The sequence below is a fragment of the Podospora pseudocomata genome (genome assembly GCF_035222375.1).
Source record: "Podospora pseudocomata strain CBS 415.72m chromosome 2 map unlocalized CBS415.72m_2, whole genome shotgun sequence".
In the NCBI taxonomy this organism is placed as follows: domain Eukaryota; kingdom Fungi; phylum Ascomycota; class Sordariomycetes; order Sordariales; family Podosporaceae; genus Podospora; species Podospora pseudocomata.
In genome coordinates, this window is record NW_026946365.1 from 296,096 (window position 1) to 319,061 (window position 22,966).

At 55.5% G+C, this 22,966-nt stretch overlaps 7 protein-coding genes across 7 annotated transcripts; 5 read left to right on the forward strand and 2 right to left on the reverse strand.

Annotated features, from left to right (window-relative positions):
* Nucleotides 1-43: 43 nt before the first annotated feature.
* QC762_200120 (uncharacterized protein) lies at nucleotides 44-1,210 on the forward strand (the record flags this gene model as incomplete). The annotated part of the gene is made up of 3 exons (XM_062886894.1): nucleotides 44-336; nucleotides 408-527; nucleotides 596-1,210. The coding sequence occupies 3 exons, from the start codon at nucleotides 44-46 to the stop codon at nucleotides 684-686; spliced, it is 504 nt and encodes a 167-aa protein (XP_062746650.1). The 3' UTR covers nucleotides 687-1,210.
* Nucleotides 1,211-2,117: 907 nt separating this feature from the next.
* QC762_200130 (uncharacterized protein) lies at nucleotides 2,118-3,542 on the forward strand. The gene is made up of 2 exons (XM_062886895.1): nucleotides 2,118-3,018; nucleotides 3,085-3,542. The coding sequence occupies exons 1-2, from the start codon at nucleotides 2,225-2,227 to the stop codon at nucleotides 3,254-3,256; spliced, it is 966 nt and encodes a 321-aa protein (XP_062746651.1). The 5' UTR covers nucleotides 2,118-2,224; the 3' UTR covers nucleotides 3,257-3,542.
* A 244-nt stretch (nucleotides 3,543-3,786) lies between these two features.
* Nucleotides 3,787-4,788, forward strand: QC762_200140 (uncharacterized protein; the record flags this gene model as incomplete). The annotated part of the gene is made up of 2 exons (XM_062886896.1): nucleotides 3,787-4,020; nucleotides 4,079-4,788. The coding sequence occupies exons 1-2, from the start codon at nucleotides 3,882-3,884 to the stop codon at nucleotides 4,786-4,788; spliced, it is 849 nt and encodes a 282-aa protein (XP_062746652.1). The 5' UTR covers nucleotides 3,787-3,881.
* A 1,811-nt stretch (nucleotides 4,789-6,599) lies between these two features.
* Nucleotides 6,600-6,938, forward strand: QC762_200145 (uncharacterized protein; the record flags this gene model as incomplete). Its single annotated transcript, XM_062886897.1, has 2 exons — nucleotides 6,600-6,708; nucleotides 6,817-6,938. 2 exons carry the CDS (start codon nucleotides 6,600-6,602, stop codon nucleotides 6,936-6,938), a joined length of 231 nt encoding a protein of 76 aa, XP_062746653.1.
* A 2,210-nt stretch (nucleotides 6,939-9,148) lies between these two features.
* Nucleotides 9,149-14,044, forward strand: QC762_200150 (uncharacterized protein; the record flags this gene model as incomplete). Its single annotated transcript, XM_062886898.1, has 4 exons — nucleotides 9,149-10,078; nucleotides 10,159-10,268; nucleotides 10,326-12,512; nucleotides 12,578-14,044. The coding sequence occupies 4 exons, from the start codon at nucleotides 9,149-9,151 to the stop codon at nucleotides 13,038-13,040; spliced, it is 3,690 nt and encodes a 1,229-aa protein (XP_062746654.1). The 3' UTR covers nucleotides 13,041-14,044.
* A 4-nt stretch (nucleotides 14,045-14,048) lies between these two features.
* Nucleotides 14,049-15,772, reverse strand: ATG5 (autophagy protein 5). Its single transcript, XM_062886899.1, has 3 exons — nucleotides 14,668-15,772; nucleotides 14,403-14,573; nucleotides 14,049-14,337 (listed from the first exon to the last, which is right to left on the reverse strand). Exons 1-3 carry the CDS (start codon nucleotides 15,680-15,682, stop codon nucleotides 14,147-14,149), a joined length of 1,377 nt encoding a protein of 458 aa, XP_062746655.1. The 5' UTR covers nucleotides 15,683-15,772; the 3' UTR covers nucleotides 14,049-14,146.
* Nucleotides 15,773-16,487: 715 nt separating this feature from the next.
* On the reverse strand, nucleotides 16,488-22,332 carry QC762_200170 (uncharacterized protein). Its single transcript, XM_062886900.1, has 3 exons — nucleotides 21,885-22,332; nucleotides 18,431-21,423; nucleotides 16,488-18,357 (listed from the first exon to the last, which is right to left on the reverse strand). Exons 2-3 carry the CDS (start codon nucleotides 21,062-21,064, stop codon nucleotides 16,789-16,791), a joined length of 4,203 nt encoding a protein of 1,400 aa, XP_062746656.1. The 5' UTR covers nucleotides 21,065-21,423; nucleotides 21,885-22,332; the 3' UTR covers nucleotides 16,488-16,788.
* Between the last annotated feature and the right edge of the window lie 634 nt (nucleotides 22,333-22,966).

Sequence of the window (22,966 nt, forward strand, 5' to 3'; positions counted from 1 at the left end):
AACCGTTACGCCCACTCGCGCTACTAGCCTAGCCCAACTCAACATGGCGCTACCCGAGATCGCCTCCATCATTCTGCGGCTGGCAGAGCTGGCGTTTGCGGCCGTTGTCGCAGGCTTGAACGGCGACTATCTACACTCAGTTCACGGCGCTTCCTCGTGGGATTTGGGACGACACATCTACACTGAAGTTGTTGCGGGATTGTCGATTTTGTTTGCCATTATTTGGCTGTTTCCCTTCAGCTCCTCGTTTATCCATTGGCCGGCCGATCTGTTCTTCAGCATCCTGTGGTTTGTGGCCTTTGGTCTATTGGTGGATTGGCTCGATGGTTCTTGCGGGTATGTATCATTGCTTAGACTTGTTTCGACCTCTCCGGGGCTAAAATGGATTAAAGCTAACTTTTTCTCAGACGGGTTTTCGACTGGACCAACCTCTCCTTCCGGGACACTGCATCCTGTGCCCAGTTCAAGGCCGTAGTCGCTTTTTCCTTCTTGAGTGCCATCTGCTGGCTAGCCAGTGCCATCGTCGGGTACGTTTACCACTCATTGCTTCCCATACATTTTGTTAAAGGCAATCGACTAACACGAGGGGCCGTAGTTTCTGGTGGGTTCGCCGCAACACTCGTGTTCGTCACACCACCACTGCACCCACCTACCGTCGTCGCCGTTGGTATCGCTCTCGCGTTTAAGCCTACCATTACCGGTACCCCAGATGACCATGACAAATCACGATACTCCATTCAGAGCAGCAATTTTCTCCTAATCCAAGTACCCTATTCATTTTCCTTTATCTTGTGGTACCAAACGATAACCCTCCTTACAATGTGGTGTAACGACATGACGGTATGAAGAACGACGAGGCAGCGAGGCGGAGGACAAATCGGAACTTCTTGATATACTCCATATTATTCTCTTCTCATGTATTTAAATAAAAGCAAATTTTTGTGTGATCAGGGGTGATCTGTGCATACCAGGCTCATTAAAGTTGACTCTATCTGCCGTTCATTGAACATCTCCATAATCATCACAACACAGGCACCCAGGATCAGCAGGGCATGAAGTGGCTGAGTGGGGGTGGGGTATCTGTCGCAAACGGGATGACCCTTTCGGCATTTGGGTCAATCAAACAACATTATACAGCACGCGAGCACAGAGGGCTGTGGCTCGGTCAGCGTGGCTCCTTTACCTGGCAATCAATGACGTCGTTGCGTTATGCGGAGCGGCAAGCCCGGCACCAGACGGTGTAAGTGGATGTCCACCTGCTAAAAAGAGAACAATGCGGGGAAGCTTGAATTGACGGGGCTTTGCGCCACACCTGGAACCGTGACGCCTCCTCGTGCCCCTTACACGACGCGGATCCTGCTTTAATGGCAGTGATGCCAAGATTAAAGCAAGAATACCGCAGTGGTACCGTGAAGAAGCAGCGGCCGCGCGTTGTAGAAGAATGTACCTTCAAAAGCTGTTTGCTCACAAGATCGAAATGTGGCGTGGATCCACAGAGAATCAATGGGTCCAGGCCAAGCAATGGGGAAATGCTCGGCAGCTCAAACGTCACCAGCCACACAACTTCAACCACAAACGACGTCACAGCATCCCAGGCGAATTGCATCTCCTTTTGCCCATGCGGCCCGAATTCCCCATCTTGGTGATGGGCTTGTCGTGCTGTATGTAGAGCCCTGGAGAGCGTAGCTTCATTGTTTGATCGCATCTGGGTATACAACTATGACGTATATGAGGTAATGCCCGTTTGCTGGGCCGCCATCTCTGACGTTCTATTGGACTCGGCGGCTCTGACAGCTTATTCCAGTTCAAGACGAACAAGAAGGTACGTGTCTCAGGACATGCAACCGGCCGAGAATGATGCCATTTGACCAACTTCGCTTCGGCTTCTTCCATCCCTTTTCGAGAAGCCTTGATGGAATGAGCTAACGTCTGGCCCAGGCGAATGGCCATGCTTGCTATGACACAACCAGAGCGAATCTTGGTTCTGGGTGATCCACATCTCGATGATGTTTCCCATGTGCCCATTGACGCCTTTCTTGTTCCGTATCTGGTGTCAAAGGGATATAAGGACTGTTCCCCTTCCTGTTGAAACAGAATTTTCTTTCCTCATCAACACACAAAGCATTATCACAAAGCAATCACAACTCAAACGAAGCTTCACCACTCACCTCACTATATCAACACACAACTACACTTGAACTCAACACTCGATACAGTACCCAACATGTCTTCCATCGTCAACAAGATCAAGGAGGCTGTCCACTCCGACAAGTCCCACCATGGCGCTCCTGAAGGCACCAGCGGACCCCACAACTCTCGTGTCGCCAACGCTGCCGACCCCCGCGTCGACTCTGATCGTGACGGCTCCCACACTGCTGGCCGCACCACCGGCACCACCGGTACCAACGAAGGTCTCCACGGCCCCCACAACTCCCGCGCTGCCAACACTCTCGACCCCCGTGTAGACTCGGACCGTGACGGCTCTCGCACTGCTGGCAACACTGGTACTGGCTTTGGCAACACTGGTACTGGCTTTGGCAACACTGGTACTGGCTTCGGCAACTCAAGCCGCACCGCTGGCACCAACGAGGGTCTCCATGGCCCACACAGCTCCCGCGTTGCCAACACTCTGGATCCCCGCGTCGATTCTGACCGTGACGGTTCCAACACTCTTGGCTCTTCTGGCACCGGCACCCACACCACCGCTGGCTTCGGCGGCAACACTGGCATCGGCTCTGGCAACACTCACCGCGCCACTGCCGGCACCGGCACGACTGGCATGACCGGCACCCATGGTGCCCCCGCCGGCACTCACGGCCCTCACAACTCTCGCATTGCCAACGCTGCTGATCCCAGAGTTGACTCTGACCGTGATGGCCGTGGTGCCATCCACAGCGGACCTGGCCCTGCCAGCAACACTGCCGGCCCCCACTCCAGCGATATGGCGAACAAGCTCGACCCCCGTGTCGACTCGGATCTTGACGGTTCCAAGACCATTGGTCAAAACAGGACTCACCAGTAAGTAAGTAAAATATGAGAGAGCAACAATTTGCAGACAGCGGTACTAACCTCATCTTCTCTCAGATCTGGGACAGCCACTTCCATCGCAAGAGACCCTACGGACGCTTCTCAGGTCCCGCCCTCTGTCCTTCGCAAGCATCTGGGTGACCCGGTGGTTGAGCATGATGACCACCACCATCACCGCGAGAGGAGAAACAGCGTGAAGTCCCACCAGGAGGCCTTTAGCGGAGTCTAAATAGGGGGTTGCTTTTCGACCAAGATGGAACATGCATTATGAATTATGACGGATGGTTTTGAGCCTTTTTCTTTGTTGTAATAATACCAAGTTTGCTCTTGTTCTTTCATTACTGCTATCACTCGCTTGCTCTGGTTGGAAAGTGGATGATGTGGTATGCAATATCAGGTAGCTAGATACCCATTTGGTGTAGGATCAATGCAAACAAAGTCGCTGCAAATGATCAAAACTGCCTACATAGAAGTGAACATGATATGGTCAGCTCAATGGACAAGTCTTCAACTTCCTCAACTCTCCCTCCTGAGCTACATATCCGACCAACAGAAATCTAGCGACAAGTGTCTGAAAAATTGGACTGTTGCAAAGATAAAGCTACCGTCCCCCGTTTTCGGTTTTCTAAGTGAAGCTCTGGTCGTCTTTGAGCAAAAAAAAAAATAGGTCTCTTGGAATGATGTGTGAAGTCAGGAAAAGTGGGGCAGGTTGCTCAACCACGGACTTGGAAACTTTGACAACACTCAATAGTTATCGTTCAAGCCGACAACAATCCAAGATTCCCACCCTCATCGACAGACACTACTTCCACCGCCAGCTGCAAAGAGGATAGCGCCATATTTACTAATTGAAAATGTCGAGTCAGATCGACTCATCAGATGAACAATTTTCCGCCTCTGAGCAGGCACATTCGAGCTCACCATCTCCTTCGCAATTTTCCCGAGCGTCGTCCTATCGAGGCCGCGAGTATACCCTTTATGACGCGGTCGCCGGTATCTACACTCCACTCCTCGTTTCGTACTCGCTCAAGCATCCTAACTCGGCTACTAGGTCAGGTATCTCTAAATGAACGCGTCCAGCCACATGGCAGCAGCAGCCGTCGCAGCAATCGACCTGGCTCAGGAAACCTCACATCCCGCACCTACAGGCTTGCCCCAGAAGAGGTTCTATTTCGGCGGCACAACGCCCCGACTCGATATGCCGAGCATGATATCTACTGGGCCCACGAGGATTTGCTGCCGTCACAGCAACTACCCGACAGTGCCCTTCTGAGATCTGTTCACTGTTACGCAAGTAAATTCTACGACTACACTGCCTTGAATTCTTCCCACCTCCACTCCCAGCTCCCCAAGGATGGATTACCTTCTCTTCCAAGCCAGACACAACCACACTCGGAGTTTTTCCAAAAGAAAGCAAACACAGACCTCCGGAGTCTAGATGAGACGGCCCTCCTGGCTTTTGGCGTCCTCCTTGAAGAAGCCAGCCGTGAAGTGCTAGGGAAGCGGGGCGACTTGGTGTTTGCCGAGGCAGAGGGATATCAGCCTCCCCAAGCCTCTTCTCAAGCAGCTGGTGCAACGCCAGCAACCACGGCCGCCACCCTGGTGCCATCATCAACAGGGGGAACCGAAGAGGGAAAGGCAAATGGCGGTGGAGCCCTGGATACTGATGTCTCACACGGTGAAGGAGGCCCAAAAAAACGAAGGAAAGTGGCAAGAAGACGCAAAAAACGCCCTGACGATGGTCCTGACAGACTGGACTGACGACAGTTCATTGGAAGAAAAGAAACCCGGATTCTCGACCCAGAAAGTTGCTCGGCTCGAAGGACAGGTTTGGAATCTGTTTCAGTTGGAAACCCGATTCTCCAGTCCGGATTGATGGCAGCCATGAGAAGAAGCAACGGAAAAAAAGCAACGCAGCTGTTTGAGAACCTGTCGTTCTTCTTTCGCCACCTCGTGGGTGCGCCAGACTCGAGAGCTAAGCCGACGGACCGGCGTGGGAAGAGACAACCCACCAAACTGGTTGCGCTTCCCGTTGGCTACCGAAAGGACGCCATTCGCATTCGGGTACTCGTCTCTGTCTGTTACCAATAAATTGTTCCGCTACTGCCGGGCGTTGTTGCTTCTGGAAGGATCACGCCTTCCATTCGACTGACATCTCCCAGAGGATTGGCTAGCCAGTTTATCGTCTGCAATTCCGTGCAGGGGCAAAAGAAACAAGAGGAGCGACGCCATCAGCCACGGCATGTCTTTGCAGCAGGTAGTTTCTGTCTCTAATGCGGTTTCCTGACAGTCCTGTCTGGGTCTCTCTTTGCCTGAAACCGAGAAGGCCAAAATGCCACTTTGTTTGTCAGAAAATGTCATGATGCATCATATCATGTGTGAGCGAGCTAGTCCACCCACATACACATGGAGCGAAGCTTTTGAGTCTTTTTTTCTTTCAAGCCGTGCATATCACACAGTCAGCCTGCCCGCCTGTCCGAGCCCAGTGGGAACAGGAAAAGAAAACATGATGGACCCGATTCGGTTCTTGGGCCCGCCATCCTGGTGTTGGAAAGTTCCGACCTCTTGGTAGTCGCCGGCTGGGACCGACAACCTCCATGACGATTGGTCAGCGGGCTGAGCCAGCAGACAACAGTTTGTGGATTAAAACCGACGGCCAGGCAAGACATGCAGTCGACAACAGGATGATGGTGTGGTGGCGCTCCGTCCCCTCCCCCCCCCCCTCCCCGGTCACCAAGCTATTGGGACGTGCTGATTTGCCCATCAAGGTATCAGACCATGCGGTTGGTGCGCCTGGGGGGAATAAGCGTGGGGTTGGGAGAAGGACGTTGCGCTTTGCTCGCTTTCCCCAATGACTGGGCACGTGGGAGAAGGCCGCTCAAAAAGACCTGCAAAGATGGAGAAAGATGCGGAAGGATCAGCATTACACAGATTGAGAGCAGCAGAGGGGTTTCTGATATCGGGATTCCAAGTGAGAGTTAGTGCTCCGTACGGCACAGGTACAGGACAGGATACCGTGGCGCCCCCCCCTCGCCATTACACTCCACGACAGGCCATGGGTTAAATAGCAGATCGCGGAGTTGTCTCCGACCACGGCTCAGGCTGCTATGATTGGCTTATTTGGCCTTTCACCAGACGATACAAGAGTGTCTGTCGTCTGGGCTTCTCACTGTCGGTGTCTTGCGGCTGAGGTGATTTGCTTTCTCGATGTTGTCTCAACTGGTTGTGTGGGGGGAGGGGAAGCAGGTGCATAAAACCACATGCGCGGTCAGGCAAGGCTTTTGCTTCTCTTTGGCCAGAATGGCAGGTGAGAGGGTCGTCAGAGTTGTATTGGGTTGTTGGTTTTATCGATAGGCACCAGATACCAAGCACATAGCCGAAACAAGCTGGCCGGCTGGCAGGAAAGGAGTGTTTGCAAACGTCGAGCCTCCAGCGAGAATTGCGGGGGAACCAACAACCTGGAAGTCTCATCAGGGTCGGAAATGGCGTTCAAGTTCTGCAATCCACAACCTCACACCACGGCGAGGGCGAACAGGGACAGACCTGGATGGACAGACGGCCTGTCAAAGAAAATGGCCGGTCTGCGGCGAGCCGAGGATTTCTGGTGGAAAATCTGGAAGGCCGCCGAGCCTGTCAGGGAACCCGGCAACTTGTGCGACCCTGGTCTTCAGATGCTGCACCGTGCGTCTGTCCAAATCTCGCTCCCACTTGGCTGGGAATCATCGCGATGGTACGAAGTTTGTCAACCCCCCAATCCCCGATAATCCCCAGGGCTATCGCTTACAACAGTGCAACATTATGGGGCGATATCAGTATCAAACTGCTTGGATGTTCATGCTTGGCCTGCTGAGAATGTCCTCCATGTGTGCGACAGCAGCCACAACGACGACGACGACGACGGCACATTGTAGCATGTAAGCTAGGTATGTACCACAGGTTGGGGCGTCAAGGTCCGTGTGTCTCAAATGGTCCCGACTTTGTGGACGCGTCGCCCCAGGAAAAAAAGATAGATTCCCAGTCTAGCCCGCAGTGGCATGGTCTCGCAACCTCGGTCGGGTCGTTGGTACTGGAAAGGACTTTGGAAGAGAGTGCGCCGTCGACTGTCGCGGCACGGTGCGGAAGCAAACCCCTGTCAAGGTGACAGCCAGCCATCCAACCAGCTCTCCAGTGGGACAGACAAGGCGGGCGGGAGGTGTGGTGGGGTGGACTGGTGTGGTGTGGTGTGCTGGTGAGGGCACGGTGAGATGACCGATGGCGCATCTCTTTTGATTCGTCTTGGAGAACTCGGGGTTTGCATTTTCTGCATCTCGATGCTGATGCTGATGCTGATGCTGATGCTGGTGGTGGTCTTTTGGGGGGCCCGGGAGTTGTGCTGCCCCATCATCTCCATCCTAGCGTTGCACATATTGTCGAGCCGAGTTCTTCTTGGCGTCTTTTTTTTTCATATTGCTCTCAGCTCTCCTCTCCTCCACCACCGTTTCCATACCAATCCTATGATCCATATCGCCCGCCACGCTAATCCATCCTCCTGGGCCCGTCCAAGCTGATTCCACAACTATCTGAAAAGGACGAGGACGGGGGCAAGTTCAAGGGCGACGCGTTGGAGAGGGGCCGACTGCCCGTAGGGGAGGAGGGGTGGGATTACCTCGTTGCTGGCTTCTGCTGACCACCACATTCTGTGTCACCGTCGGACTAATACTACTATCACTCACTACCACTACCGCTACTACGCTGCTACCGTCTATCCTTCTTTCTCCGTTCGCCCTCATCCTGCTCGTACCTCATTCCTGCTGACCTCTTCGGCCTGGCTTCGGCAGCTGTCACCGCCTATCCGGCTCTATCTGTCTGCTCCGGCAGCAGCGAGCTCGACCAGCAGCGCGCAAAGGGGGGAATGCGGCCAAAAGAAACCGATGCCCCACTAATTCTCGTGAAGCTGTCACGTACCAAGCCGCCTATTCGTCGAGGGGGCCCAGGCTGGCAGAGCACGAGAGGGGACACCCCGGACTGGACTGAGGCGCTCTTGACCCACCCGTTTGCCCGCCTTTGATTGTCCCATCGAACCCTGGCCTACCTAGCTTCCACCACCCCGGTTCGGCTTGATGAGACGTGCTCCGCAGGGTTGGTGACCCGTACCTCAATTTTGTCGGATTCTCTTTCTCTCCCAAGGCCCAAAACACCGCCGGACCCAGCTCCAGCTCGCTCCCCTTTGCCATTGACCGTCTTTTTGGAGCCCGTCTCCAGCTGCTGCCCATCAGCACCACTCACACCCCCCTCCGCACCGCCGTTTTTGTGTGTAATAAACACGTCTCGGGGACCCCAGCCAGCCAGCCAGCCAGCCAGCCAGACCTGTCACCAGCAGCACAGCACAAGCACCACAGCGAGAGACGAGTCAAGGAGGCTTTGCCCCGACCTCGCGCTGCCGGCCTGCCGAAAGCCGCATCCTTGAACCGAGCTTCTGTCTCTTTTCGAGCCTCCCCACTCACCCGCCCACTCCAAGAACCGCGACCACGCAATCAGTTCTCTGTTGTTGCTGCCCAACTGGTTGGTCCGGTTCTGCTCCCTTTCTATCGAAACCCGGTCCCAAGTGAGGCGGAAAGGCTAAATCCAGGGGAGCCTTTTGTTCTTCTGCCGAGACCTCCCCTCCACAAGCAAACCACAGCTTTATGCCAATCTAGGCCAGGCCAATAAGCAAGCTCCTCCCGGCGAGCCCGTTCACGAGCTTGCGCAACCACCACCACTGCCACCGCTGCTGCTGCTTCTCTTCCTGCTGCTGCCACTGCTCGTGTGCCTGCTAGCTGTTTCTCTCCTTGCTGCTGAGCTGCTGCCTCGTCTCCTGCTGTACACCACACAGACAGCGAGAACGAGACAGGAAGAAGGGGAGAAAAAAAGAGAGTGACCTGGGTTCGCGCAAGTCACGGGTTGCTCGTGGACGATCTTGCACTTCCACTTCCCACCCCCAAGACGGGCTCCTCCCCGCTTGTGTTCCATGCAGGTGTTGCCAGGCACTGTCTGTCCATGGGCCATTGCTTTTCTGCCGCTTGTTGCCTGACCTCGCGTCTGGCCGCCGCCTTCTAGTGTCAACGGCATTCATGTACATACATATATAAGAACCCCCCCAGCCATGGACCATTCAGGGGCGCCTGACACCAAGCGGCCCCGTCTGACGACTGGCTCGCCATGGTCAGCAGGCGGTTCACATCACGGCAGAACACTCCTTAATCCCAATCCCTCCCCGACGAGTGGACAATCGCCTCATCTGCCGCCAACGTCGAGCCCCTATCATCAACCATCACCACATCACTACGCCCGCCCTTCTGGTACCGGCGATCACAACCATCCACACCCGCACCCTCACCCTCATCCTCACTCTCACCCTCACTCTCACCCCCATCCTCAACCACCACCACCGCCGCCGCCGCCGCCACCACCATCACAAGCACCTCACCCTCACGCCCACCAGCAGCACCCTCATCCTCAGGGTCCGCCGCCGCCTGTTGCGCAAACGCCCGTCGACGACCGAAGACACCATGAGTCCGAGAGATTTCAGACCATGCACGATCACCGGCAACCTCCACACTCGCCGGCCCACCCAGCATTTTCGAGCTACTCTTCTAGGGAAACCATAGTAAAACCCGACCCAGGCGAAGACACCACGCTGCCGCAGTTGCGCAGGCCTCTATCAACGAGCAACGGTCCCGAAATCATGACGCCGGGAACACCACATAGCGCCCTCCCGCCGCAGTCATACGCCGACGACAAGCGCCATATGAGCTTCGACAGCGGCCCTCAGCAGCAGCAGCAGCAACAACCACAGCAACAGCAACAGCAGCAATCACAACCACCACAGCAGCCGCAGCCACCGCCGCCCCCGCCGCCACAACAGCAGCCCATGTACGGCAGGCAACCAAGCTATCCACCGCAGACGCCCTTGCCACACGCGCAGCCATATGAATACCCACCACCTTCATACGGAGCACAACATGATGGCTTGCCTTACTCGATCCATGTGGCCTCTTCGAATGCGAAGCGCAAAGGACAGCGTGCCTCACAGGTTAGCCGATCTGAACCAGGACCATGCCATATCTGTAGCCAAGGAAAGGAGAATGACTAACCATGTATGTATGTGTGTAGGCCTGTGAGACGTGCCGTCAGCTCAAAGCAAAGTGCGACGAGCTGAAGCCTTGCAAAAGCTGTAGAGAAAAAAAGGTGGAATGCAAATACCGAGAACTTGTTCCCAAACAGTGGGTTTTGTATCTGGTCAACGACTGCTGTCTCAGTGACTGACCATGGTGATACAGGCAAGATAAAGTGCAGGCCGACATTTTGGAGCAGCTTATGATTATGAGAAACGACTTTCAGGACTGGATCGCGACAAATGACAGGCGCGTGGGCAGGCTCGAAGAGGCGGTAAAGCGAATCGCACCAGCAGCAGATCTTCAGCAGTTCGAGCCGATACAAGAGGAAGAAATCCGACCAGCCTCAGCCGAATCAGGGAGCGCGCCCGTGGCAGAGGAAGCGTACACATCATCACCCACCGGAGGGGCTCAGGCACCCCCCATCGATGCCGAAGCTGCACGCCAGATAACACGTGAGATGGAGGTTGAAAAGGAGGTAGAACCGGGGCCGTTCGTTCAGCCTGGAGTCCCGACCATCCCGCCCAATCATACGACATTGGCTGCGTTCTTGCTCAAGTGGCGACCCATCGAGGCGTTGGTTCGGCGCTATCTTGATGCCGAAAAGATCAAGTATGTGGATGAGTTCCCCATCAGACAGGAGGAAAGACGAGGGTTGTTGCGAGTCTGGGGTCGGGGCGAAGGCATGGACAGCAGCCGGGACAGGGACGCGCCTCACGATCTGGGGATGATGGAGGTGCATGATGACTACTCTGACGCCGGCGCGCCATCTCCAGCAGACTGCTGGGGCGGAATCAGCGGCTCACCTGGCCCCATGGACGGAAAGTCTGGCAACGGACTCCTCCATATCCCAGACTTTTCCGAATCAACTGTGTGGAAATACGTCAAGAGCTTCAACGACAATATTCAGAACATGCACCCACTCATTATCCCCAATGAGCTGAATGCCATGGTCAAGCTGTTTCTTGACGGCCTCCACCCAAGCTCGAGAAGCAAGGGCGGGGGCTCGAACATTGCCAAGTTCGCCGTTGGGTCGCAAGGGGAGACCTCGCTCAAGAGAAAAAGGACCTCGCCCGGCCCGGAAGGTGGCAGTAGCGAGCCCTCGTTGCCGCCCAAGGTCGGCAGGCCCATGTTCCAGCGATCTATTAACAATGCGCTGGTTCTGCTTGTCCTTGCCCTTGGTAAAATCTGCCTTCACAAGGACAAACGGCTGCCAGATGTTGTGCCAGTCAGCGAACCTGTCCAGCACGGCTCCCCCTTTCTGCGCAACGGCAACCCGGCGCCAGCATCCCCGTCGCAGGGCTCGCCTCCGTCCTACGCTTCTCATTCCCACGCAGCTGGCCTCCCTTCGCCCAAGGACAGTGGCGAGCGAGCTGGAACCAGCAGGCGCTCCTCGTTTCAAGGATCCGGCGTGTCGGCCAAACCGGTGGCCTCCCTCAAGAGGAACCTGGACGTGATTCCTGGCCTGGACTATTTTGCCCATGCTACCGACATTCTTGGCGGTCAACTGGCTGGAACAAGCCTGCGTCATATTCACGCGTATATTTTGGCCGGGTTGTACCACGGTCAGCTGGGGAGGGTGGTGGAGAGCTACGCCTACATCAAGGAAGCCGGTTGGGCGCTGCAGATCAAAATGAGACCAAGCCTGGATCGGTTCAAGAGGCTTCAAGAGAGCCAGACAACCAACAGGGACTCGGTCACCGAGAAATCGGACAACCAGCTTGTCTTTGCCTTCTGGACATGCCTTCAGCTCGAAAGCGACATCATTGCCGAGTTGCCGCTGCCACAGTCTCACATTTTGGCGTTTGAGGAAATCATGCCTTATCCCAACATCAACATGGCGACGGGGCTCGGTTTTGACGAGCACGTCCTGCGAAGCTACTTGGCTCAGCTCTACCTCCGCAAGAACCTGAACCAGATCCATCAGACGCTGTACAACCCGGAGAACCCGCAGCCTCTCGAGACTCACTCAGCCGGGGGCGGCATCATTGAGATTATCCAGAACTCGCTGGACATGCGATTCGTGCCACCCGAGTTCAAGTTTTTGGAGTCTGATCCCCCAGCAAAGGATATCCTGTCTGCCCGGTTGCGTGCCAAGTACTGGGGCGCTCGGGTCATCACCTTTCGCCCGTTCATCAGACAGATTCTCGAGCACAATTTCGACAAGGCCATGTCCACCACGTCCCCGATGCAGGGAGTGTCGCCGGCCGGCAGGATCCAGGATGATTTCTCTGATGATGTCAAGGCGTATGCCCAGAAAGGCATCAAGGCTCTGGTTGAAAGCACGAGGGCCTTTCACGGGGTCGAGGACAAGCGATTCATCATTACCAATGTATTCGGCACAGCGCATGCGTAAGACAACCACCCACATGTGTTCTTGTTTCTCGAGTGAATATTTGCTGACCTGATGGCTGTAGACAATGGGGCAATCTGCTCACGCTGGCGGCCGTGTTCAAGGACCCGGTGCTGAACCAGTACATTGACGAGGGCCTCTTGAAAGAACTTTTTACCAAAACAATCTCTTTTTTCAAGATTATCTCGCACCCCTCGAGCGCTCTATCAATCGACATGCGGATTCTGGAAGGCCTTCAGAACGAACTGTGGCGACGGCCAAACAGTATCGACCTGGTGGACCACCAGCCCGGATCCAGCTTCTCGAGCAATGCCAGCAACGGCATCCCACTATCTTGCATGGCCCCGACCACGCCTCTTCCTGGCATGCATGCTCCCAGCACACCAGTGGACGCCTTCCGCCCACCGCCGCCTGGTCAGCTGCACGGCCCGCTCCTACCGCCCGTGTTGGGTGCCGTACCCGACGGCCTACCGGTGATGTCACCGGGGTCCCTGCCCCCCATGCAGCATCCACCACCACCATACTGACATTCGAAACGAATCCCGACCTTTTGATAAGGACACTTGACGCTGCTTCCGCTAAACAAACACCATACATACCCTAACCTCTCATGCATCTCATATACATACACACAATCTCTCTCTCTCACACACACACACACACACACACACACACACACACACACACACACACACACACACACACACACACACACACACACACACACACACACACACACACACACACACACATATATATATATATATATATATATATATATATATATATATATACATCTACAGTCACCTAATCGTTTTGTTCACGGCCCTGATAGAGAGGGAAAAGATGAGGAAAGAACGAAGAAAAGATACCTCGGAAAGTTGTGTTGCGGGAAACAAAGCCAATCGTGGTCTTTTCTTCTTTTGGGGTCTTTAGGGGAGAGAGGGGGAGCAAAAGAGAGAGCATGGTGTCATTTAAAGCATCTGCATCATCATATGTGTGCGCGCTCTGGACAGGTCTTTTCTTTCTCACGGTCGCAAGGGATAAGGGGTGAGGGAAGAGAAGGGGGGGAGATACCCACTTTGTGTTGAATCGAGATTTTAGCCAAGTCTTGTTGTTTTTCGCGCGCGCGCAGACAGAACTATGGTAATATTCATTTTGGTCTTCCAGGAGGTGGGGGGGTTTGGTTTGGCTTTTTGTCCAATTGGAAATGGTTTCTGGGTCATGTCTTGTTTTTTTCTTTTGCCCCCCGGGTGTAGCACATAACATGCCCTTACTCCTCTTCTGTGTCTCTACCTTTTTCTATGGAGGATGGTTGGTAGGCTGGTGATGATGATGGTGGTGGGCAAGGGCGGTGGTAATTTTTTTTAAATTTTTTTTTCATCTTCATGTTTTCTGTTACCTATCTTTACCCAAGTCATCCCGCTCCTGTGTTTACTTAACCTAACCTGCTTTGGCTACACTATCCATTAACAACGTACCTACTACATTGAACTATTATACCATACAATATCACACTAAGTTTAGTCCATGATGTTTAGCAAATGTGTTCGAACTATTATCGTGCGAAGTAGTTCGCTATGAAACTCAAGAGTCTGTGATAAGTATGATTACATCCCAAGCGCTCTCTGGTCTATAACAAAACAATAATCAAGCACACCCACCCGTCCGGATACGCCGCCTCTCTCATCAACTCTTCCAACGGAGCCCTGAACGGCACCGAACCTCCGTGCATGATGACATTCGCCAACACCGGGTCTCGACTAGACGGGAAGAGTGACGGGAGGTTTTCCTTCAGGACTTCTCCCAATGTTTGTGGTCTCCCTTCCCAATGACACCACATCAGCAGTCATGTCAAGAACAGCACTAGGCAAGGAAAACAAACTCACGATTGGCATCTCGAGGTGGTATCAGTGTTTGAACCACCTTGAAGGACCCATGATCGGCCCCAGAAGTCTGCAAGGGGGACGACGGAATATAAATCCGTACCGGCACGTTCTTCAACGGCGTGGGCGTGTTCAGCAAGCGGCTGTTGATTCTGCTAAATGAAGCATAGTCATCTTTTTTCGTGTTTGATCCTCTCACGTTAGCGCCCCCATCATGTTGGGTAAGAGGAGGGAAGGGAACAGGAAAGAAAGAAAAAAAAATACGAACTATCCTGCACACTGTTCCACAAGGCGGTGCTGTCGTCCTTGCTCAACCCCATAATCTGCTTGGCGTTTCCGTTGCGGACAAAATCCGCCTCCTTTGCCGAGTTGGTGAAGGTGTCGGCTATGTCCCATTCGGGTCCGTCACCGACCGTCAGCCTCCATGGTAGCGACCCCGCAGAATCGGGGGGGAGGTATAAATCGACGAGGAGCCCAGCAGCTAGGTTGCGGAGCTGGACGTCCTCGTAGTGAAAGGACGAGCAGGGGAGCGGGCTGAAGTAGGCGGATAACCGGGGGAGCAGAAGGGCAAGGTAGCTGAAGCGGGGGACCGAGACCACAAAAGGATTGGTCGAGGGCTGGGAGGTGTGAGTTATGTAAAGGGGTATTTGAAGGGACCAGAGGGCCTGGGGGAGGGGCGGTGGTGGGATGTCGACATCGTCGTGGTCTGGGGCGTTGGCACCGCGACGGCCAGGACGGTGACTGAGTGAAGAAGGGGATACAGGGGACGATGGTGGAGGAGACGAAGGCATGGTCCAATGCAATGCGGTCCGAGATTGTGGGGCTGGGCCGGGGCTGATCACGGCGGCGGACGGACCAAGAACCGGGCCAGCTCGGTGCCGTCGTGGTTGGTGGTGGCGGGTGCCAAGAAGGGACGAAAACGACTGCCGTTGCTGCCGCTCCGGCTTTGTTGTGGATGCCCTGGTACAATGATATGTGTTGTAACTGGGTGGCCTGTCGATCGATAGTCGGCGCTGCTGCTGCTGCTGCTGCGGGGTAGGTAGTAAGGCCAGGCAATATGGGGTGAGGGGTAGGATGGAAGCACCGCGTGAGTCTGATGCAATGCGAGCTGGGTGTCCCGTTTCGAAACAACGGGACGAGATTGTTGGAGAAAGGCTCGGGCGGTGGTGGTTGGCTGGTGGGTGGGAGAAGGCACATGCATGCACTTTCACACGCTGCAAGGCCCTGCGTGGGAGACACGGTGCCGCTTGCACCGTGTGCTGCCGTACCTGCAAAGTATACATTACCCTACACCACTCGGCACTTTCGGTCCCAGCAGCGCTGCTCTGAGAATAGCAAGTGCTCGGAATCCTCGGGATGACACTATCGGTGATGGATGGCTCTTGTCAACCGGCACAGATAGACCAACGGCTACCAGCCTTACATACATGCACATGTCCGTCCGCCTGTCCAATGTTGTTGCGTATTCCATCAAAAGTGTTATCTCCACGTGTTCTGTGGGTTGATCGAGATTTGTCTACCGCGAGAACAAAGTGAGGGGCATCCGGCATTTATCCATCCATCACGGGCCGAAGTTCCCCCCTCCCTCAGATGACCGAGACTGGATGGGTGGTTGGGCAGACGGTTGGTTGGCTGTATCGAGTTCCGTTGGTGAGAGTGAGACGGACGCTCACTCTTACTCCTGCTCATGCTTCATGCTGTGTAACTGACCATTCTACCACTCAACGAATACTGCCTGCCACATGTGTAGCCTATTCCAGTCCTCCGTCCCCGTCCGGCAAAGGCTATTCCCCGATCGATCAATTCAGGCGTCTTTCGGCTTACTTGTGGTGTTGTTGTCCAAGTGAATATATAGAGCACCCCCCGTTGTAACCCACCCAGGGCGAAAAGAGGATCGAGGTTTATGGTCTCCAAGCCGACGGTTTTTTTATTTTAAATTTTTTTTTAAAAAAATTTAAAACTGCTAGAAGCTAGGAGAGTGTGTGTGTGGCAGCAGCATTGTCTTGGGAAGGCAGGCAACTAGCGAGTGTGTGAAAGTTGTGTCTGATGTCTTGATACTTGTGAAGATTCATCTTCAAAAAAGATGATGATCAGAATCAGTGCACAGATTAGGACCCAGACGTTGTGGTTCATGATTGTATTGCTGCACGCTCCAACCCCTCCAACCACACCTAGCAGGTGTGGTTTCATATGTTTTTAAATCCATCCAAACCAAGATTGAGCTTTCCATCCACGTGATGTAACTGTTTCCGCTAAATGTCTGTCCCTAAAATGTGTGTACAAGAAAATACCAACAATGTATCCAAGACAAAACCAAGAGAGCATGTGTACACGGATACGCCAACGAGCAACAAGAAGAAAATTAGAAAATAGATGAGAAAAAAATAAATCAAGAAATGCTCGGCTTTTTCCTCCTTCCAAAGACCTTTGAGATACTGTTCGATTCCCGCCGGCGATGTTCAGGGGACATGGGCTCTGGGAATGGGGCTGCCATTGTCATGCCTGGCGGAGGACCCGAGTGCTTGAGAAAGTCGGCCAGGTCAGAAGTACCTCGGGAAGGCACCGAAACAGCGTCGCGTGGCTCAAATTTCTTCATCGGGACCCGTCCGCTGCCTCCCACCGGCGGCTGGTTGGCCATACTGGGGGGTGGACCACCGCCCATCATGGCTGCTGCCTTCGAGCTCATGTTGGGCGCCACTTGAAGGGGGGTATAGCTTCTTCCACCCATTGTCCCGCCCATACCGGCGCTAGCCCGGCTGCTCAGACTTCTGGACTCAGCTGCAGGAAGCTGAGCAACCTTGGGCCCACCCATGAAGCCAGAACCTAGTCCGCCACCCTGTCCGCTGTCACGCCTCGTCAACCTAGCCATCAGGCTCGCCGAGCTCGACTTCTTCTTGGGCTTGTTTCGCGCAGCTGCCGCTGCTTGGGTCTCTTGGGTGGCAAAAGGCAAGACAGTTGGCTCGGGCGGTGGGGCATAGTTGTTCAGAAAGTCAATCAGACTCTCCTCCTTGGCCGCTGGTCGTTTGGGTTTGGGCGTTAGCTCCTCCTCGAGCATCATCTCGTCCTCGTCGCTGAGGTCAATGGCATATGGGTCGCGAACGCGCCGAGTCTTGCGCTTGGGTATCGGCATGTCGAAGTCCATCTCGTTGGGCGTAGGGGCAGGGTGCGAGGTGGGGAGAGGCTTGTTTCTTCCGGCTAGGAGGGCGCTCTGCGAGTTGATAGACGACTGAATAGAAGGGGGGACCGAGCTGGTCGAGTCGTTGCCCCTCATCTCGGCCTCGTTGAGGTGGGCGTCGACGGCCCGACCGCCAACGGCTCCCGACATCTGATCCGAGTCCATGGTGGTTCGGAAAGGGGCAACAGCCTTGGGGATCCGCGGGTTGAGGCTCGGGGGACCGCGGCGGATGAAATCGATCAGGTCAGAGTTGTCATCCTTGTAGTCCACGGCGGCATCACGTGCCTGAAGCCTTGGTCTGTTGGGGTTGCTCGTCATGGATCCCTTGCTGGAGGCCACGCTAGCCATTGACACCATGCCCGGATTTCGCGAGCCACCGGGCCCAGCGAGCGCATTGACAGGAGCCGCGCCGCCGCCGGGGGGTCCGGTGGAGCGGATGAACTCCGCAAATTCTGCCATCGACTCTCGAGGCAATCTCGCGTCCCGGGCTTGGGGTATGTTTCCACGTGGCTTGGACGGGCCCGGTGGAGTCGACCGCGGCACCACGCCTCCATGCTTGCTGCTGCTTGTGGGATAGCTCCTCAGACTGTGGTGGGTGTCGCTCGACTGGTGAGCATGTCCCACCGAACGTGGGTTGTTGGACCCAGAGGCACCCATTTCGCCAGGCCTGGCCGCCGACGACGAGCGGGACCGCGGCGTGTTTTGGCGCGCGTCCTCACTCTTCCTGGTCTTGACCGAGATGACGGGACTCCCAGAACCCTTTTGCCGTGTTGATGACTGGGACTGTGGCCGGTGGATACGCATGTCAGCTCACATCTGTCTGATAACGCACGGCAGGCGGGATGAGGGGACTTACGTTGTTGTCTCGCATGTTTTCAGGAGTCAGTGTGTACTGGATAGTCTGGTCGCTCTGGATGAGTTCCTCAAAGTTCCGCACCACATCAATACGTGCCTGCATTCCCTCTTCCGGGGTTCGCACAGGCTTGATCTTGGTTGACCCGGGTGAGCCTGAGCCGCGTTGCTGCTTGGAAGACGCCCCGGGGGCTTCAAGACCACTATCGTTGCGAGATCTCTCCACCGACACCTGGCCAATGGTGGCCGGTTGGCGTTGGGCTGATGTGTTTGCCACGGCCTGTCTTCCGGCACTTCGCTCGGGGACAGCGGGCGCCGGTGTGGTGCCTGTCGACGGCCGAGAGTTTGTGGGCTTGGCCCACTGGTGTTTGTCTTTTGCTGCTTTTCCCTCGGCCAGCACAGGCATCGATTCGATAAAGAAGGTTGAGCTCGCCGCAGTCGATGGTCTCGATGGAGACGAAGACGTAGATGGCAATATGGTAACCTTGGTGAGCGCCTTCTGCGAGGACGGTGTTGTAGCACGCTCGGCATTGACAGGGACAGCAGATATGGGGTTTTGCTGTTCGTCAGCTGTGCTCTCGATTTCGCGATGCTCTCTCGATGTGGCTTCCAGAATCACTGGTAGGCCGTTGTTGTTGCCGCTGCCAGGGCTGATGGGGGTGACAGGGGACACGGCATAGTCATTCTCAGTCTCCGAGGCCAGGTCGTTCGCTGCCAGCCCTGAACGATGGGCATAGTTGACAGAGAGTCGGGAACGGGAGACGCTGTCCGGAGAACGGCGCGGGCGCTCGTCTGGAATAGGAGGAGTATCAGCGCCGCTCAGACGGGAGGGGCTGGGTCCGCGAGACGAGTCTGTGGCCACCAGCGAGTTGCGTGCAGACGTCACCACCGGGCTCCGAGGGCTGGTGACTTCGATCAACCTTGCCGAGTGAATGCTCGGTGACCTCACCGGCAGGTTTGTGTTGATCATGGTCGGTTTTCCATTTTCAGAGAATGTTGGTGACGGATTCCGTCCTCCCAGGATCGAGACGCGGGAGGACCTAATGATACGAGGCTCCTCGATCGAGACCTCCTCCTCCTCTTCATCAATCCGGTCCTCTTCGACGGTTTCGAGCTGAGTGACAACTGAGGGGGCGACCTGGATCTGGACAGCAGTCTCTTCTGACGGCTGGACTTGTTCCTCCACCGCAGCATCAGAGGTGTCTATCGGCTGGTTCTCGTCCAAAGGCGCAGCGGGGGCTTCGATCGGGGAGAGGTAAGGAGTAGTGATTGGAGTCGGCAGCGAGTTCGAGCGTTTGCGACGTGCGACAATTGGTGTTTGCGGTCGAGACGATGCGGGGGTGAGCAGTCCGGTAGCTAGCGGAAGTATAATCATGCTCTTGGGCCGGGCGGGCTGCTGCTCGCTTTGTCCAACAGCGGCCTTCTCTTCCTCGTCTTCTTCGTAGGTGGGCGCCAGTCCGGGCACCTCGATCTCCTCCACATCATTTGGTCCCATTGGCAGCGGAATCGCCGCCGCTGTCAGATATTCGTCCTCCATGAGCTCTTGGGCCCCTTCAATTGTCTCTTGCGCAACATTCTCGACTTCGCCCTCGACAGCGGCGTCTGGCTCCAGGACCGTGGCTGGAACCATCAGTTCCGCCGTGCTGCTGGGGGACCGCAGGTGGCCTGCCCCACGCGTCGAATCACCCGAAAAGGACCTGGCCAGACGCTCCATGGTGCCAGCGGTCGGAGTTCGAATCTTCTTCTTCCATGATCTCCACAATCGGCCCAGCGTGCGGTCCAGGGCGACCCGCTCCATGTCGAGCTCCTCCACCACGATTTTGTCGGCAACCCCCGTCGGGCTCCGCAGGCCCTCTTTCAGCTCCTTGTCATATTTCACGCGCATGCGGTGATAAGCAGCCTGACCGGCCACAATGAGGGCCTGTTCCCCCATAAATTCCAGTATCGACGTCAGGAAGATGGCGACTGCAGGAGACACGGCCTCGGACAGCCGGTCGTCGGTTCCCGTCTCGAGATGGCCCTGCTCCGTGTAATAGTCCTCGTCCTCCTCCTCCATGTCCCCGAGCGACGAATACACCATGCACCGCAGGCGGCTCCGCTTCCACACCAGTTCAACGTCCCAATCGCTTGCGGAAACAGGGTCCTGCCCCTGGGCTTCAGCAGGAAGCTCCTCCTCGCCTCCGAGATACTCGCGAAGTTCCTCGTCGGCCTGGTTTATGGCATCCTTGGCGAGCTTTGGCTTCAGCACTTCGGACACGGCCGGACGCAAAGCAGAGAGGGCAGTGGAGCGGGACACGCAGAGAAAATTAAAGAGCAGCTGATCGAGAAAGCTGTTGACCAGCTGCAAGGCGGCGGGCGACACGGCTGCAGTCTCGCCCGATGGCTCAATGCCATGCTGATCGTACCAGGCTTCAGCATGGCTGTCGTGATCGTTGGTGACAATTTGCGAAGCAGCTGAGGCGGCGATGAAGGCCGGTTCAGGTGACACTGTCAAAGGGGGCGACATCAAGCTGTGTGCGACGGTCGACGGCCGGTCGCTGGATATGCTCAGGGCCCTCGATCGTGAAGAGGGAATTCTTTGGGGGGAGGCCATGCCCGAGGAGGACCGGGGGGTGGCCGAGTCTATAGAGGAATACATGTCGACGGTTAGTGGGAGTGGCGGCAGCAACAATAATTGCGGAATCGGTTGCAGCTTCCAAACTGCAGGGCCGCTGCTGCTGCTGCTGCTTCCTCTTTACTGATGCAGGAGGATGCTACAGTGACAAGAGACAAAACGGCACGAGGCAGTACAAGATCAGCGCCGCGCATCCGAGGCGCCTACTGCTTTCTCCGCCTTCGGTCACACAAGAATAATACTGAGGGAATGCGGTCGGCCGGCTGCTAGACGGGCGGTGTCTAGGATTGGACGGCAACGGTGGTTGGAGTAGGCCAAATCGACGCGGCTGACAGGTTCGACAGTACGGTCTCGCAGGTCCTGGCTTGGACGGTGTAAGACGGCTGACGGGTCATCCGGTCTGTTAGCTAGGATTCGTTGAGATCTGGTCGGCGCGACTGCGTGAGGCGTAGCTGAAACAAAAACGACGCTGGAAGCCGTGATGGGGGGGATGGGAAGGGGATAGGGAAGCAAGAAGTGGACAAGACGCAGAGGAAGATGCTCCAGATTAACAAGCTTCGCTGTGTCCAAGTGGCACACTGTCTGACTAAAGCCTCTATCGCAAGCAACAGGAATGCAGACACGACACAGCATTTACGGCGCAGGCCAGCGTTACGACGTCGATCCCCTTTCCTTGAGCACTTTACACACCGCCGGACAGTCCAACCGCCTCCCGAGAATCCTGTGTTCAGCTTCTCTGGTGGGCATGCAGCCGTCGATGCGAGGAGCCGAAGGGAGAGGGGAGGTGAGGAGAGTGATGGAGAGCAGCCGACAGAATTGGATATAATAGGGGATGGAAACACACCTGGCGGTCGAGCTCCAGCAATTCACGCATCCATTGGTGTAGCTCGCTGGACGATTCCGGTCTCTGGTCTCACGACGAGAATTGGCTGGAGAGAGTCTCCTATAGGTAACAATAAGAAAGCCACGCGGTCGTTTGGCGCAGCAGGAAGCAGGTCTCGGGCACAGCAGCCCACACCTGTTGGCTATTTCGCGATCTGGTTATGTAGGCCGCTGCACGGGTCGGTTCCAGGTTGGCGTTGCGGCACGCTGCACTGTTGAAGAAGGGGGACGCAACCAGATCAGATCGATACAGGTACGCGAGATGGTCCTGGAGGTGAGAAAAAACAACTTGGGAATACAGACAGCATGGGGGAGGGGGGGGAAACATGGGTGATTTTGGCCATTGGGCGCACAGTCGCAAGAGTTGCCATCACAAACCAGGGGTCCATGATTGACGCACCCAAGATTCCCCAGGAGGGGTTTAGCGGCCCAAGAAGGAGGGCGTTCCCGAGATGACCTCCGCTAAGAAGGCCCCTAAAACACGCGGTCTTGTCAGGTACGATGTACCTCTACTCCTCTTGGGCCATCCCGATATGGCATGATATACAGATAGCTTCTACAGATAACTACTGTCAGTACTAGATACTTCATGGCATGGCGGGTTACTGTGCTCTTTGCAAAGATCTACACAGCACGATACCGAAGCGTCTCAGGCTATTCTCCAGGTGTAGGGCAGACATAAACATATATCGACTGCTTGGCTGCCGCGCATCGAAAATTCGGTGATGGTCGCAATCGGCAGACAGCAGCCCCAGAAGCGCAAACAGGAGATGCCCCTGTTCCCCGTGTCTCCCCCACTTGGAATTTAGTTGGGTGGGGCGACCGGCTTGGCAGGGCCTGGGAGAAGAAGCGATGTTCTGTGCCTACAGTTCACATCAATCGCCGGATACCTACAAACAGCCATCACTTGCTGACAGCCCCGAGCAATAAGCCGGTCTGCCACGTTGTGCAGCATCAAAAGCGTACAGTAGATATGGACGCCAATGACTATCTGGTGCCCTAGAGCATCCTACTGCTGCCAAAAATGTGGGGGATATCAAGGTC

What these genes read in the sequence shown, in the direction of transcription:
- QC762_200170 (XM_062886900.1), bottom strand. Translation starts at nt 21,064, where the DNA reads ATGTATTCCTCTATAGACTCGGCCACCCCCCGGTCCTCCTCGGGCATG. An exon ending in AAAACATGCGAGACAACAAC is followed by an intron (nt 18,358 to 18,430) that starts GTAAGTCCCCTC and finishes CACCGGCCACAG; the next exon opens with TCCCAGTCATCAACACGGCA.
- ATG5 (XM_062886899.1), bottom strand. Translation starts at nt 15,682, where the DNA reads ATGTATACTTTGCAGGTACGGCAGCACACGGTGCAAGCGGCACCGTGT. An exon ending in GTGGAACAGTGTGCAGGATA is followed by an intron (nt 14,574 to 14,667) that starts GTTCGTATTTTT and finishes ACACGAAAAAAG; the next exon opens with ATGACTATGCTTCATTTAGC. An exon ending in ACCACCTCGAGATGCCAATC is followed by an intron (nt 14,338 to 14,402) that starts GTGAGTTTGTTT and finishes GTCATTGGGAAG; the next exon opens with GGAGACCACAAACATTGGGA.
- QC762_200130 (XM_062886895.1), top strand. Translation starts at nt 2,225, where the DNA reads ATGTCTTCCATCGTCAACAAGATCAAGGAGGCTGTCCACTCCGACAAG. An exon ending in GGTCAAAACAGGACTCACCA is followed by an intron (nt 3,019 to 3,084) that starts GTAAGTAAGTAA and finishes ATCTTCTCTCAG; the next exon opens with ATCTGGGACAGCCACTTCCA.